The sequence below is a fragment of the Muscardinus avellanarius genome, assembly GCF_963383645.1.
Source record: "Muscardinus avellanarius genome assembly, chromosome: 5".
NCBI lineage: Eukaryota > Metazoa > Chordata > Mammalia > Rodentia > Gliridae > Muscardinus > Muscardinus avellanarius.
The window spans coordinates 3555402-3572245 of NC_137790.1; the positions used below are offsets into that span (position 1 = coordinate 3555402).

The 16844-nt window shown below is 54.9% G+C and overlaps 1 protein-coding gene across 3 annotated transcripts in view; it reads right to left on the reverse strand.

Moving 5' to 3' along the window:
- Window positions 1-16844, reverse strand: part of ABCG1 (ATP binding cassette subfamily G member 1) — a gene marked incomplete at both ends in the record, with an annotated part of 58782 nt that overhangs the window by 15366 nt on the left and 26572 nt on the right. For all 3 annotated transcript variants that reach the window (XM_080695993.1, XM_080695992.1, XM_080695991.1), the window contains 3 exons: window positions 530-580; window positions 1926-2058; window positions 3328-3445. In XM_080695993.1, the coding sequence (XP_080552119.1) occupies window positions 530-580; window positions 1926-2058; window positions 3328-3445 (302 nt within the window). The remainder of the gene's footprint in view (window positions 1-529; window positions 581-1925; window positions 2059-3327; window positions 3446-16844) is intronic.

Here is a 16844-nt window from a genome sequence, read left to right on the forward strand (position 1 = left end):
GCTGCGTAGGGTCGCTGCACATCTCTGCTCCCTGGCGGGCGTGAGAAAGTCTCTATCATGCTCAGAACTTGTTTATTTTCTTTTTTAAAGAGGCTGGCTAAAAACATGTAAGAACAAAATTTCTTCTTGCAAGTGTGTGTGGGTGAAGGGTGGTTATTTTTAAACCAACGGCTAATGACTAACCATCTTTATTATTAGTGTTTCGTAAAAAAAGTGTTTCATCTAAAGTGAATTAAACCCCGAAGAGCACAGCACTGCCCCGACCCTGAAGGCAGCGTCTCTGGCCGCCTGAGTGCGGGGGCCGCTGCCCTCCAGGATCTAGGTGAGTCAGAGCCTGGACGCTGGCCTCAGCGCCCGCTGGCCCAGCACCTGGATTCTGGTTGCTGCGGCCCATGGCACACCCTGAGGTGCTCCTTCCCAACAGAGAAGGAGAAGCCAGGGCAGATCAAGCAGAAGCCAGCGCCAAAAGCCCCACCGCACGCTCTGCGGTGGACTCCACGTGCCCTCTGGAGGCCAGAGGCATACTCACCATCTCTCTCCGGCCTTCATCCTTCTCCTGCAGCTTCAGGTGTGCAGACACCTGTGGGGACAAGATAAGAGTGTGGATGGTGGTCGGCGAGGCAAGCCTCAGGGCCACACCACGGCCCCGGAGCCAGGCTACGAGAAACCCCGGGGGTCTGGATTTCCACTTCCCTTGCTGAATAAAGGCAGGGTCATGGGAGAACAGCTTGGGTCTCAGATGCCTCTGGTTATCTCAGATGAATCCCTCTGTACCCACGAGAGACCCCAGGGACCGGGGCCTGGGAGACCTGTCTAGCCAGAGACCCAGGCTGTATATCTAGAATCCCGCAGGCCGCTTCTTATCAGTAGCTGTGCATTACCCGCAGTGGGAGCATTCACACCACAGGGATGGGCAAAGGCTGCCTCTCAGTACCTCTTGTGGATCTTGTTTACCAGCCCAGCACTGGGCCCCAAACTCTGCCTTGTAAGACCCTGGATAAGACTCAGTTCAAATCCACCGCTGTCTGTGTTCAGGGCAACCGGGAGCTCGGTTTCCTCGGGAGCACAATGGGAACATTAAAGCCCGCTCTGGATAACTTTCCAAGGCTCCTTTTCATGGACGGCTTCCACTGCCCACATTTACATCAGGTGGTCTCAGTCACTGTGGGTCGGGCCTTTAAAATAAAAGTGGCCCTGGAAGCCCAGAACCCTGGCACCGTAGTGGGGTCCTGGCCTACCCACAGAGTGTATCCAGACAGTGAGAACCCACTATACAGGCCACCTGGACACTTCTGTGGCCCCCAAAGGTGAAGGGATTTTTAAACTTCCCCTAATACTGCACTTATCCAGAGGACTCACAAGAAGATGCTACAGGAAAACTGCTTAGGAGCGAATCAGGACTGGTGAGCAGGACTGGCCGGGCTTGTGGCCCTGCTTTCTCACACTATCGCACCCCCTACTCCAGCCAGACAGGGCCCGGACCCATAGGTGCTCAATAATCACTGATTTGTTTTTGTACCTGGTGGGCAGGTGGGTTGGAGGGTGAGACCCTCCGGGGCCTAACCAGGTACCACGTGAGCTAAGACTTGGCCAAAGACACGGAAAAGCTCAAGGATGGGTGATGGAGGAAAGTTCCTCAGCCTATGGGGAGCAGGATTTGTGGTCACCATGGAAACAAACACCCATTTCTGTGACCAGAAACCTGACTATGACTTTGCCAAACAAGGTCCATTAAAACTCAGGGTCTTGGAAGTTTATGTTTCAGGCTGCTGATCCAAACAGTGGGCCTGTAGTTGGAAGTCCACTAGGTGAGGTGTTTGAGTGTGTACAGGTACAGGGGCCTCCAAGAGCACCTGGCCCACCTGCAACCATGCCCGGTGGCCCGGTGGCCCGGTGCACGGAGCTCTGTGCTGGTAGCAACTCACCATCATGGCCTCCTGCACGGTGAGGTGTGGCAGCAGCATGTCATCCTGCATGATGTAACAGGACACCTTCCGGAAGCAGCGCAGGTCCCGGGGCATGCCATTGATAAGGACAGCCCCTTTCATGCCGGTCTCCCTGCAGAGCCCAGGAGAGAAGACATCAGCCTAGCTCCTGCACCTCTGCCTCCAAGGCTTGTGGAGGGTGAGCCAGAGAGGTGGGCCCTGTCCCCCCTCCCACCCGCTTCCCAGATACACCATTCGCTCCAGAGACCCTAGAGGCAGAGAGGGATGGAGACTCAAAAAGGACCTAAGGAACCCAGAGAGAGACATGCAGGGGAAAGCGGCGTGTCCATACGAGGCTCTCTGGGATGGCACGTGTACCCTTCTTTGCAAGGCCTCTCTGGGATGGCATGTTTACCCTTCTTTGCAAGGCCTCTCTGGGATGGCACGTGTACCCTTCTTTGCAAGGCCTCTCTGGGATGGCATGTTTACCCTTCTTTGCCTGCCTAACAAAGACATCTGCGGATGCTCCTAAATGCAGCTTCAAGGTGGAGGTGCATACCCCCGCTTTGCAGGGTTAATAAGATTGGCATTTGTTTGGCTTCCAGGACAGACATGTCCACAGTCAGGGCAGGGAAGGAGCCGGGAGGTGCCGTGTGCTCAATGGGTTCCAAAAGACAGGGCCCAGCCTGGACCCACCCCGCCAGGCATGTGGCCCTGCTGCAAGGGCGGGATTCGCTGTGCCCGCAGGTGGGCAGGCTGGCTTGTGCCAATGCGGGGAAGGGGAGGGACCTGGCCCTGCAGCCACTTGTCACGCCCAGACCTGCAGCGTTCTTATTGCTACCACGTGCTGAAGGCAGCAATGGAGTCCAGGAGAGAGCACTGGCTTTAGGAAGGCATTTTTAAATGCTTCTACAGATCCCAGACTAACATTCACAACTGAATGATACTGGCCCTGGCCCCGGGGCCATGAGCTCAAAAGTTCTAAGTAACTGACAAAATCGCAATTCCCCCCATTCTCTTCTGAACACTTTTAATGTGCAATCCTATCTCTTCTCTCAGAATCTCTTCCTAACCTTCACCCTCCTGCTTCTTCCTGTCCCAGAAGTGCTGGCCAAGGGTGGAGTCCATTCAGGATGCCTCCTTGTCCTTCTGCCGGGTGGCCTTTACTGTCACCCACTGTGTGGCCGCCAGCCTGTCGGCACCCTGCGATGTCTCCCTCACAGGTCCCAAAGCTGTGGATGCCAGCACACAGCTGCGCTCTCTGGACTGGGCGAGCACAGCCTCCAGCAGCTCTGCCATGGACAGCAGGTTGCCCTGGAGATGGACACGTGGAGGTGGCTCCATGGCTCTGTCGTCCCCATAGCCAGGTGAGAACTTGGCCCTCCTGGCAGGGCTCGCTCACCTGTATCCGGCCAGAATGTTCATGAGCGTGGACTTCCCGGCCCCGGAGGGACCCATGATGGCCACCAGCTCTCCGCTGTTGAACTTCCCGGAGATTCCTTTCAGAAGGGTCTTGTATCCTGCAGGAAAGCAAATCATGTTGGTGTTCTGACTGTCATGGGACTCACGTCGTTGACTCCCGACGTGGAGCAGGGACGCACACAGCACGCCCGAGCGGGCAGAGGCGTCTCTCTTGCCCAGGTGGAAAAGCCACAGCCTCGGCCAGCACTGGGCCTCCCGTCTGTCCCACACCCTTGCTGGCTCCATTTCACAGGTTTTAATAAGCACGTGCGCAGCACTTCAGCGCGCAGAGCACCCCCCTGTATGCTCCCTCGTCCACGAGGAGCCACCACTCCGACTTCAGGATGGTGCGGCCTGGGCCCCAGGGTGGGTGAGCCCAGCTCCGGCCCCGGGCTGGCTGCTCCTCCCCTACAACGGTGCCAGGTGCCATATTAATCAAACCATTCGCTTAGCATTTCATTTCCAGATCATCTATGCTTTGTATATTTATATAAAAATAAATTATTTATGATTTATTTATAAATAGTTGCTTTATAATTAAATAATCAATATATTATTAATTCCTTAATAAATAATTTAAAGAGCATGTCATCATGCAATAACTTCAGCTGGCTTTGGAATTCCTGCCAAGTCTCTCATCTGATAGCGCCCTATGGGGAAGGGCCATGCGTCCCAAGCAAAGCCACACTAGCTATCCTTTGGGTAGACTTCTAAAAGGTATTACGAGGGGTTAGACAGAGCGAGCGGATGCACGGATATATTACCCAACGCGGAAATGTGGCTCATTGTAGTATTAGATCAAATGAACCTGCGCATGATCGAGAGTCACAGAAACATGACTCTAGTGCCCACACACACTGTTTGAAGGGGCCTCGTGACACAGCGCCAGGCAGGGTACCTGCCGCCCTCGGCTTAGCTCTCCACCAGGCACACGTGCAGGCTCAGCCCGCAGGTTTTCCCCCCTGACTCCTCCCTCACAGCCAGGACGTGAACATTCCACGCCGTCACCCGGTGCCACTTAATTTGGACAGGGAGCCCCTGAGGCCTTGTTTAGGTGAGGTGGAGAGAGCGGAAGTGAGAGGACGCTGGTGGCCCTGCCACTCTGCCTCATTAAGGACAAGAGGGCAGCTGTTGCCCCAGGAGGCCAGGAGTGTCATCCCGGCGGGGAAGAGGCCCAGGAGCAGAGGGAGGCCACCGAATCAGAGCGGCACATGGATCAGCTCCCACTATGACAACGGGCTAGCTGAAACACGCAGGGGAGAGCTGAAGGAGGGAAACTGAGGCAGGCAGGGTGCCCCCAAACCAGCTTCTCACTTAGTAAGACCTGCTCTCGGTAGACGATGGACAGAGGAGCTGGGGATGACAGAGACCCTTCCTATAGGAGGCCAAGCTCCCAGCACAGTGCTCAGCAGACAGAGCTCTGTGGCTTGGGGCCAGGTGCTGGGGAAGTGGCCCCAGGGGCCCAGGTGACCTCACCTGGGAGTGCTGGACACCAAGCATTACCACCCAGGGTCTCTCCAGGCCAGCCTGGGGTCACTCCCGAGCAAACCTTCCTTGAGGCTGCTGCCTTGAGAAGTTCAGCTGGGCCCTGCAAGCCAGAGGCTGCCGAGGTGATGGCTGGGTCTCTACATGGGGTCATGATGCCCCCGCAAGCAGCCTCACACCCAGGAGCTCTGAGAAGACCCATCCCCACAGCCCCTGGGCAGCACCCATCTGTCCACCCAGGCACAGCCTCAGGGCTCTCAGGTCCAGCAGTGTTCTCGGCATGGGCTCACGCTGGGACACCAGATGGCAGTACTGGCTGGAGGAAGCTCACACAGGCTTCGATGCCCCGTGCAATGCCCCAGAACAGGATGGAGTCAGGACGCTGGGGGCATCCAGCCCTTGCATAGAAAAGGTGTGGTAGGGGCACAGGCAGTGGGTGGTCTCTCTACTGAAAGCCACCAGCTGGAGTCGCCAGGCCTATCCCTAGTAAACTGAGGGCAAGGGTCATGTTCTCTGACAGCTCTCTCCTTAGGGAGGGATGCTGTCTCTACAGTAACAAAGGGCAAGTGATTGTGGGGCAGTGGGGTCCCTCATGCAGCCCGTGCACAGCCCAGGAGAGGGTGGGCTCCAGCCCTGCAGGGGCACATCTATCATGCTAGAAGCAGAGCGTGGTGGCACACGCTTGTAATCCCAGCATTTGAGAGGCGGAGACAGGAGGATCGCACCTCAGCTACTTAGTGATGCCGTTTGCAACTTGGTGAAACGCTGTTTCAAAATAAAGAATAAAAAACAGGGCTGGGGGGTGTTGCTCGGAGGTAGAATGCCCCTGGGTTCCATTCCCAGTATGGCAAAAAAAAAAAAAAGAAAGAAAGAAAAGAGAGAAAGGAAAGAAAGAAAGAAAAGAAAGGAAAAGAAAAAAGAAACTTGCTAGACACATTTTGAGACTGGTGAGAATTCAAAGTGGCCCTGGAGGCCTGAGCTGAGTGAACGCCATTCTGTTGGACCCAGGGCAGCCAGGGAGCCCTTAGTGAGGCCCGCGAAGCGTCCAGCTGGAATCGGCCTGCATCACAAGGCCTCACCTCTGGTGCTCAGAGAAGACAGAAAGGTGGAGATGGGCCTCGCTGCCCCTCCACACTGGGACTCCGCTCAGCCCAGTACGATCCAGTGGCCGTGCTACCCCGTCCTGCCCCTCCTTGGCCAAGGAGCATGGGACAGCCCTGAGTTATCATGGACAGAAGTCCTTGGGAGCTGGAGCCTCAAGGCCAAAGATGGACTTGGCTTTCCTCGGCCGCCTTTCCCAGTGTTGCCAGGGATCCCCGGTACACATCCCTGCCCCGCCGGTGCCTCGGGCCACGCTGGCTCAGGATAGACAGGCCCCCGCCTCCTGGGGCTCCCTCCAGCCCCTCTTGTCTCCCAAGGACTTGTCTCACTTTCATCTCTCTCCCCCATCTGTCTTCTCTTCTCTCTCTCCTCCATCTGCCTCTGCTCCTCTCTCCTCTCTCCCTTCTTTTGCCTGAGAAGCAGAAAGCTGCTCACCTTTCCATCTCTGAACATGGGACCCAGGCCTGTGTGGACCCTCAGTACGCACTGCGGGGTGGGTGGGTGGGAGTTTAGCAACCCTGCACATTTAGTACACTAAATGGCACTGAGACTGACAGGCTTCCTCCGTTCTGTCTTCAGTATGGGTCCCTTGTAGACCACCGGGGTTCAGAGAGCTGTCCAGAGCCTGGATGGTGAGGGAAAGCCCACCATGCTAGAACAAGGCTGCTTCTCCTTAAGGGCTGCCAGCCACACCTCCACTGAGGGCTGCTGGGGCCTGGAACCTGACTACTGCCCCAGCATGCACTTGACCTTGCTTCCTGGCCCTGTCTCTGTCCTGAAGGCCCCGAGAAGGCCAGCTCCAGGAGGACATGCCCAGGGCTGACTTCTTCATCACCAAGGCTGGGGTGCCTGGAGCCGTGCCTGGCACACGTGTTATTAAATCAGAACTCACAGAGCTCATGAGCAGAAGGTGGGCCGGGTGCACACTGGAACCCAGAGGGACAGGCGCTGTCGGGGTGTCCCCTTGTCCCTCCTAGCAGGAGCCCTGCAGGCCCAGCTGCCTGCCCATCCCAAGGGTCCAGCCACAGGACACATCACTGCTTCACAGGGGCCACTGGTGCAGGCCCAGACCACCCCGAGTGGATAATAAGACTGAGGAGGATGACAATCAAACGTGCCCACTGGCGTTATATCAGGGGAACGACTTCCTGAAGCCGCCGTCCTGAAGTACAGTCCAGAAGCAGACAAGTTGCAGATCATCCGTGCACAACCCAACTCTGTCCGCATCGGCACACCGGTGTCCCCAGCCTGATCACAAGTCAACCGGGCCACACTGGAAGCCCACAGGCCCTCCCCATCATCTCAGGGGGACTGCTTTGGAATCCCACCTGAGCCCAGGACTGTTGGCTTCTTTTCTTTTCTTTTCTTTTCTTTTCTTTTCTTTTCTTTTCTTTTCGCGGCACTGGGGATTGAAACCAGTGCCATTCTACCTCCAAGCTACACCACCAGCCCTATTTTTTATTCTTTATTTTGAAACAGGGTCTCACTAAGTTGCAGAGGGCCTCACTAAGTAGCTGAGGCTGGCTCTGAACCTGTGATCCTCCTGTCTCTGCCTCCCAAGTACTGGGATTACAAGTGTGCACCACCTTGCCTGGCCCAGGGCTGTTGATTTCTAAACATAGGAATGTATATTTTTCCTAAAAATAAAATCATAACAATGGTTTCTTCCCTTAGAAATCAAGACAACATTCCTGTGCCCATACAAACAAAGGAACGCGTCCGAGAGCCCTTCCTCTGTGGACCACAAACGCTCCCTCTTCCTTCCCTGGGAGCCTGTGTGCTGCGTGCCCCCCCTGCCCAGTCGCTGCCCCCATGGGCAGCATCCTCCTTGGGGGCTGGTCGGGGCCACGTTTGTTTCTGGAAGCCATGAGAAGCAGAAGAGAAGCATTCCCACCCCAACTTTAACTATCAGTGCTTTACAAGAATCTGTACCATCAACGCCCTCGGAGACTCAGCGGACAAACGGCATTGTGACTTGGGTTGGGCTCTTCCCCCATTTTGTAGAAACATGCACCATGCGCTGCCAGGTGTCACGAAGGGGCAGCGCCGAGCTCTGCTCACTAGGGGCAGGCCTGCTGCCAGCTGGGCTGATGCCCTGCAGCAAGCTGAGTACCATGTTCTCAAGCCAGGCGTGGTGGCACATGCTTGTAATCCTAGTACTTAGGAGGCTGAGAAAGGAGGATTGCAGGTTCAAAGACAGCCTCCACAATTTAGTGAGGCCCTCTGCAACTTAGTAAGACCCTGTTTCTAAATAAGAAATAAAATTGGGCTGGGAGTTTAGCTTGGAGGTAGAATGCCTCTGGGTTCCATCCCCAGTGCCACCAAAAAAAAAAAAAAAAAAATACTATGTTCTCCATATGTTTCAGACAGCATATAAAAGCTCAGAGAGGGTTTGTGATAGTCCAAAGCCACATAGCAGGTCTGCAGAGGAGCCAACCCCAAGGCGGCCCCTCTTTTCACCCAGAGGCACTGTGTCTTTGTCAGTCCGGCAGAGGTGTCCTTGGGTCTCAGCAACCACTCTTTTCTCTTGCCTCCCTCCTCTCCGAGAGGGCTCATTCCCTCCAACCCAGCCCAGGAGTGTGCATCTAATCTGCGGCCACAGGGCCTATTTTACAGATGAAAGAAATCACACACTGTTCCCCAGGAAGACGAACCCTCAGGCCACCCAGCGCCAAGCCAGCCACCTGTGGGCAGGCGTCCCCAGAAGCCAAGGTAGTGGGGCCTTCTAAAAGCTGAAGCCAGACATCCCCCTGCCATGCCCATCCAGATGGCTCTCACTCATCCGATGGACTGTCTTCCTTCTATTCATCTTCATCCTCCAAACACCCCCAATTTATAAAGGAATTCTTGACATGGGGTGGGAAGGTCTTCTGTCTCTTAGAAACACCCCCGCCTGTTCATGTTAGGGACCCAGTGGGTGCTCTTGGTGGCCACTTGGGATAAAAACCTCTCCTGGCTCTGGCCGCCACAGGCTACCCAGCAAGGGCCCTGAGCGGACGAGGCCTTGCAGCAGCAGTGGAAAACGGGGCCTGCTGGCTGAGCCCCTGGGAGCCATTAGGCCCCCGATCCTGGTTACCTGCGGAGATAATAAGCAAGCAGCTCAGCCACGCCGGTTTCACTTAACGAGCTGCAGCGTGGGGAGGGGCACGTTTCTGGAGAGATCCTGGAGTGGGTCAGCTGAGACAACAGAGGTGTGCAGTCTCCTGGGCTGGGCCGGGCCAGGTGGAGAGGGCGCCCCAGAGAAGCAAGCCCTTGTTTTGTGATTGAGCAAACGTCAAATGCCACACTGACAGCTCAGGGTCCTGACGACTCCAGGCGTCAAGGATGCTGTAAATGTGACTGTGGATCGACAACAGGGACACGCCCTCCCACTCACAGTCAGGGTCAACTTGAGTTCCTCCTGCAGAGCACCGTGGTTCCTTATTACCCGTGTTTTCTTACTCGGCAGCCTGCCAAGGTGGCCAGGACAGGAAAAAAATACTCCTCCCGGGAAGCACAAATCAGGGTCCCCACCCTTGCAGTGAGCAGCTCGGGTCTTCTGCAGGGACAGCGTGACACGGAGCCGCCTCAGTTTCCCTCTCTCGCACCTGCAGCCAGGGGGTCCGAGATGGACATTTAAATCCCGCCCCCCCCATGTGCTCAGCAAGGGACATCCTCTCCCCTGGAGGCGACCAGCCCTGCCCCCAGCTCTCCACTGCCACAGGTCACATTCCAACCAGGAAGACTCAACCCCGTCCTCGTGCCCAAGCCCACGAGGCCCTCTGAAATCCCCTTACAAACGCCTTCGGGCTCTGGGCAGCCAGACAGGGGCCAAGAATTTGAAGGGAAGAGCGGGTTCCAGCTGGGGAGGAACTGGGACTCGCGGGGACAGGGCGAGGGCTGACTTTCAGGCCCTGGGTGTCTGTGTTTTCTTCTGGCTGATGGGTGGTTCTCTGCAGAAGGTGGGGCGGGGCTGTGTAGAGGAACCTGGGGGGAATAAAACCCATCCTGCCCCTCTGCCGTCTTGAATGTCACCAGTTGGCTACAGGGGGCTGGGAGGGCTTGGTGGGTTTAGACACTCTGGCCACCCGGGCTCTTTAGATGCCACCGTGTCTAAGCCGTGCCATCTCTACTTCTGTGAACAGTACCATTCAGAGCTTCTGATGAGCCTAGAACTCACCTCAGCTGCAGAAAGCCACAGGGAAGGCGTTTGGCAGGACCCTGGGGAGGGAGGACAGCAGTCTCTGTAACCTCCTGCTGTCCCCAGTCCCCGTTTCACAAGTGATGAGCCCCCCGGGGAAAGCAGAAAGGTGGAAAATCTCAGCCTCCAGGTCTCCAGAGAGGTGTCCAGGGCCAGATGTCCAGGGCCAGCCAGCCACCATCCAGAAACGCCTGGTACCCAGTCTCCCAATCCCAGTGGCGGCGTTGAGCTGGTTTCTGCTCTGAATATCATTATGACTGGGTCTCCAGCTTTACCCAGAAGGCAACAGGAAGCATTCTCACCCTCCTGGGGACTGCTGGGAAAATCCAAGCCCCATGCCCTCACTGGCTGCAACCACTGCTGTGACTTTGTTGTTGATAGAACCACACACCCCCGCCGGGCATGGTGGCGCATGCTTGTAATCCCCGCGCTTGGGAGGCAGAAACAGGAGGATCGCGCAGGTTCGAAGCCAGCCCCGCGCGCTGGTTTAGGAGACCCTGTTTCCAAATAAAAATGTAAAAATAGGTCTGGGAGTGTAGCCCGGAGGTAGAAGGGCTTCCAGGAACCCCAGTACCACCAAAAAAAAAAAAAAAAAGAACCACACCCCTAAGAGTTGACCCTTCCCCCAGCTGGAAGCCCGCCCAAGCGCGGGCCTCTGGGACTTTCTTGTGTAGCCCACAAGGCACACAGTCTCTCTGGAGCTCATCCCCAGTGTAGACACTTCTTACAGAGGCTAAAGAAGCAGGCTGAGGTCACTCTTGCATGTAAAAAATAGAGCAACTGGCCTCAGAGCTCCCAGAGACCACTGAGGGGAAATGAGTGAGATGTAGGAGTGTGTGGCCCTGGGCCCTGCCAGCCAAGCTCTCGGGGAGCAATGGTCATGGCCAGGCCTCCACCCCTGGCCTCAGCTCCCCCTCCGTGAAGGAGGCCCTGCGCCCGAGCCCCTTTCAGCAGAGAAGTCATAAGTCACCTGTGGCTGGATCATCTTTGGAAGCCGAGGGCAATGCCAGCTTCCTATGGAAAGACCCAACAAGGGCTGGGGCTGGGGAAGTTCCCTGCAAACATTCCATGTAAAATTTCACCTCCAGAAGTTCGCTGTCTCTCAGAGCTCAGAGAGATTTCTCTCCCACTAGAGGCAGGTCTTGCATTTCACACAGATGCTGTTCAGTTGACTCCAAGCAAAGACTAAAAAGAAAATGTGTATCTCCCAAGCAAACGATAAAAAGGTGATATACAGAGATCACTGGCTATCTTTAAACAAATGCGTGTCTACATGTTCTCAAAATGGCCAAAGTCCGTATAACCTGTTCATGGAATTCTAGAGCCAGGCAATTCCTAGCCCTGCCAGGTGAGACTCCACCAAACCTCATACCATATACCCCAGGGACCCTCCGTGACGCAGAACTGTGCTCTCCGGAGCCTTCGCTCTTTGCCACAAGGTAGAGGCGCAGCCAGACGTCCCCGCCCTCCTGAGGAAAATCAATACAGACGTCATGGGATGTGAAAATTACAGCAATCACAAGAGTGTCTGATCCGGTTAACACTGAGATACTTCTGATCTCTCCCAAGGCCGGAAACCAGGAGCAGCCGTCAGTTGTGTGATGGGAAAGAGAGGGCAGGTGGGGTTGGGAGACATCACCTGCATTCCGTAGGGGCTACTCGGGTGAGGGCCGGCCATGTTCTGACTGTCCATACCACCGCCCATGTGACTGTCTCCTGTGGTCACCAGTGGTGTCCCTTAGTAACTGGATTGTGTGTAGCCTGGTTTAGACACACTAACATGTCCACCTTGGTACATTCTCCCCACTCCTTCCAAAGAATGCCTGTCTCAGCGGGAGACCATGCTTCACCTCAGCATGCAGTCTAATCATGCCCTAAAGTGGGTGCCGGTCCCCTTCGCCTCTAACTTAAATGCATTCTGCTCTCTGGACCCCAGATGCAGAGTCTGAAAGAGCTAGCTCTCAAACCCGCCTGTGCTCCCAGGGAGCTTGGACACACAGCCCTGTGGGAAGGGTCTGGAGTATGGCCCAGGAGGTTCTGGGGCCAAAGTTTCCAAATCCCAGCACTGGAGCTGTTGCTATAATTAGCTGTGTGACCTTGGGCAAGTTCCTTCAGTTTTCTCAACTGTTTTCCTCATCAGATAATGAGCATGAAATGAGCCCTGGAACTCGCGGGTGTCTGCCAAGACCCAGTGAGACACTGCCTTTGAAGCGCCTCACAGGGAGCCTGGAGCAGGGAAGGTGCCCAACAAATGGCTGCTGGAGTCACAGAGACAAGCCATTGTATCAGAGGCATGCTGGAAAAAGCAAACTGTGTTCAAGAGGGCAAAAGGTCCCTCTTCATTCAGGGAGCAGCAGCTGAATGGCCTCGACACTGCAAGTGAAGAATCGCCCGGGTCTCGCGTGCGTGCAGGGCACGAGGCCCGGCCCCGGCAAGGCGGGCCACCCCTGTGGCAGCTATTTTGGATCTGATTGCTTAAGCCTGAAATCATCACCAAACAGAGGGACACTCTTGACTCCTCACTGGCTGCACAGATGCTGCCGGTCTCTGTGAGTCAGCCCCAGATCTGATTTGCCCTGTGGTAGCCGTGAGAACCACAGTCTCTCCGTGGGCCCATGGTCCAGACAGCCCTGCTAGGATATTACCTGTGACATTGTTACCTGTTGCCCAGGGCAGCAGATCACCTGTAACCATAGCCACCCGTAGCTGGCACTCTTGGGCCCAGGTGCTCACCATCTCCCTGATACTGATAGAGACCTTTGGGGTCTTTAGACACACAGACACTACAGTAGATAGCAGCTTGGGCAGACAACCCTTTCTAGAACCATTCCCGACCCCCACCTCCCACAGCTACAATTGAAAGCCCACACCCATGGGCGGGAAGGCAGCAGGCATCCTGCAGGTGCACTGTTAATACCTCTGTTGGGTGGGGAACTATTAGGGGGCTAAGCTCTCACGTGTGGAATTCAACCTGCCACAATGATGTAATGACCATGGTAGGCCCAGAGGGAAGGAACACACCCTTGTTTCAAAGGACTGGAGACAGGGAGCCCTGGGGAAGGAGTGTCTACCTGACTCCCCAGTAGCTCCGCCTTGTGACGCCTTGTGACGGGTCCACCAAGCTCCAGCTGCCTCGCCCTGGGGCAGGCGGGAGGTGGACAAGAAGCAAACCAGATGCTTGTCAGACCAAGAACTCCCACAGGCCACAGGACCAATCCTGCCCTGCGCTCAGGGGAGGCAGGACAGCCAGGAGTCATCCGGGAAGAAGGGGCCAATCCCGAATGTGCACCTGAGAGGCAGAGGCTGCGAGAACTTGAAGGGGCTTTAGGGGAAAGTGAGGCCCCTCCCCAGGCAGCGGAGGCCCAGGAGCTTGGGCTCAGGAAAAACAACCAAGACAAACAGAAACAAGGAGCCACTCTGCAGTATCCACCCAACACTTCAGCCTCCAGTGAGGCAGAGAAAAGCTCACAAATTTAATTCTAATCCCATTTCAGCCTACTGGTGCCCTCTTCCTATCAGCCATCTCTAAAGGAGCATCGGCCATGGGCACACACATACTCACATAGGCCATGTGCACACACAGATGCACATGTGCACGTACACACAGCACCTGGTGCATACCATGACAGACACATACCATGCACACACACAGACACAGACACCATGGTCACACACATGCCTTGAGCACATTCATGCCATGGGCACACACATGAACACTGTGTACACGCACGCACACACACACACACACACACACACACACACACACACACCATGCTAGTTTATCAAATCGCTGGCCTTGCAGCCCTGCCCCATGCAGCTACTAAAATATAGCTGGAAGTCATTTTCATCTGCCTTTCAGGCATGAAGCAGTTTTCTAAGCCCTGCAGTATTTTTATACTTCCAAAAGCAGAACTGGTCATTTTCCAGGCTTCTAAACCTGGCTAGAACAATTGGGGAAAAAAATCCCTCCAATTGTTCAAATCACGCCAACAGCAGCAAAAGGGCTGCCAGACGGTCTCCAAGCATATCAACTGCTGTGGGGAAAGCACACAGCCATGCCCAGTGATGGCACCCACAGCCAAGGCTCGTCTCCCAGGCCTGAACTGGTAGGAGGAGGCCAGGATTTATCTTCTTCCCTCCCCTTCTCCTTGGTCTCACCCTTGAAACCACCTACCCATCCACACATGTGTCTATCCATCCACCCATTCACTCATCCACCCATCCATTGGTCCATCATCTATCTATCCATCTATCCATCCATCCATCCATCCATCCACCTATCTACCCATCCACCTGTCCATCGGTCCATACATCTATCTGTCTATCCATTCATCAGTCTACCCATCCACTTGTCCATCTATCCACCTATCCATCCATTCACCCATTAATCTACCCATCCACCCATTCACCATCCATCTACCCATTCATTGGTCCATTTATCCATCTATCCACTCATCCACCTGTCCACCCATCTACCCATCTACCCATTCACCATTCTCCCATCCAACCATTCACCATCCATCCATCCATCCATCCATCCATCCATCCATCCACTTATCTACCCACCCACCTGTACATTGGTCCATCCATCTATCCATCTATCCATCCATTCATCCATACCTCCATCCATCCATCCACCCACCCATCCATTGATCCATCTATCCATCCATCTACTCATCCACCCATTCACCATCCATTCATCCATCTACCCATACATACATACATACATACATACATACATACATACCTCTATCCATACATCTGTTCACCCATTCACCCATCCATTGGTCCATCCATCTCCTGGTGCCTTCTCACTGTGCCCTCTCCTTTCTTGGCTTCCTGATCTCCTGAGTTTCTCTCTAGGCAGAAGCCCTTCTCCTCCTTTTTCTACCCTACTTGGATCCAGGTATTTTGAACAGGTATTATTCAAAAAGTAATAGGAAATACATCAATAAACACCCCCAGGAGGCACACATGACCTCCTTGCTTAGTTCTTTCCTTGCTGTCCAGCAGGATTAGCTGACAAACCCACTTACCACCCCTGAAGCAGTGCCCCTCCCTGTCTTGCTGACAAGCAGGGGCACGGTGATGTCACAGCAGGCCTCCCCAGGAACCAGGCAGAGTCTCTGGTGCTACTCCAACCCTCCAAGCTCCAGCTCCCTGTGAGGGGACCTTACCTGAGGGCCAAGGCACGCTGAGGGCAACTGCAGGGGGCTGGCCTAAGGCAGCCTCAGCTCGCTCCCTAACCTGACCACAGGGGCTCCTTCCATGGAGGGCTTCAGGAGGGGACAGGAAACCATAAATTCCAATGATGTGCATTCTCCTGCACCTGGCTGGACTGAATCTGTACACTTTATCCTTTCCTGTCATTTTTTTTTTTCAGTACTGGGGATGGAACCCAGGACATTCTACCTCTGAGCTACACCTCCAGCCCTATTTTTTATTTTTTATTTGAAAACAAGTCTCACTGGGTTTCAAGGGGCATTAAGCTGAGGCTGGCTACGAACCTCAGCCTCCCGAATGCTGGGATTACAGGTGTGCACCACCACGCCTGGCTTCTATCCTGTCATTTTAGAGCCAGTTACTTGGTCCCAGAAAGCAGAGCTACTGGTCAGGGCGACTGGCCCTGGCTCAAATTATATATCCAGTCCTCACATACCATGCTGGGTCCCCACCTCTCACCTCGTGCTGCTGGGACCCAGGGAAAGGGGCATGTGGCACATGGAGGGACACATAGGTCCCTCCTTGTCTCCACCCAGGCCAAGGTAATTTCTTCCTCCCTCAGTGGACCAGAGACACCTATTGGTTCAACTTGCCCATCACCACTGCATTACCTGTACAGTCAGAACAGCAGGCCCTGGAAGCAATGGGTTTGATCTGAATCCCATCTCCCTCCCTCCCAGGCAGGAGAAAGAGCCCTGTGTCCTAGAAAAGATCAGCAACTATGACAGAAATCACAGGCTGCAGTCAGGCTGCAGTAAGCCCGGGCCTGCAGGCGTGAGGATAGGCTGAGTCAGGCACCATCATGGCCTTGGCATGGCAGTCACTGGATAATAGCTCTGCTCCGCTACCATTCCCCACAGGTGTCTGGGGCTGGGGACTCTAGGATTCCAAACAAGTTACACATACACTGGCTCTTGGCCCAACTCCAAGCTGGTCATACAGCAAGACAGAGGGTAAAGGTATAATGGGAATTTTTTTTTTTTTTTTTTTTTTTTTTTTGGTGGTACTGGGGATGGAACCCAGGGTCCTTCTACCTCTGGGTTACACTCCCAGACCTATTTTATATTTTATTTGGAAACAGGGTCTCTTAAGCCAGCAAGGCTGGCTTCGAATCTGTGTGATCCTCCTATCTCCACCTCCCAAGTGCAGGGATTACAAGCATGTGCCAACACTCCCGGCGCAAGGGAGATTTTTTAAAAAATAGCTTGCGTTATCTTCAGTTCAGTGCAAATGACTGAGAAACAGCCCCGACTAATGGTACCATGAGAGGGACCCAGATGAGGGCCAGCATCCTGTCCACTCTTGCCAAGGTGTGTGGGACCCGAGAACTGACTCCAGTGGTCAGGGGTCTCCCGCGGTGTGAGCCAGTGGGCAGGCCCGGGGGTGGGCTGCTGGCTGTACATTGCCTAGGAAGGCCTGGGCCACCTTCCGGGGCCCTTCTTGCACCAGGCTCTGTGTGTGCCTCGGCC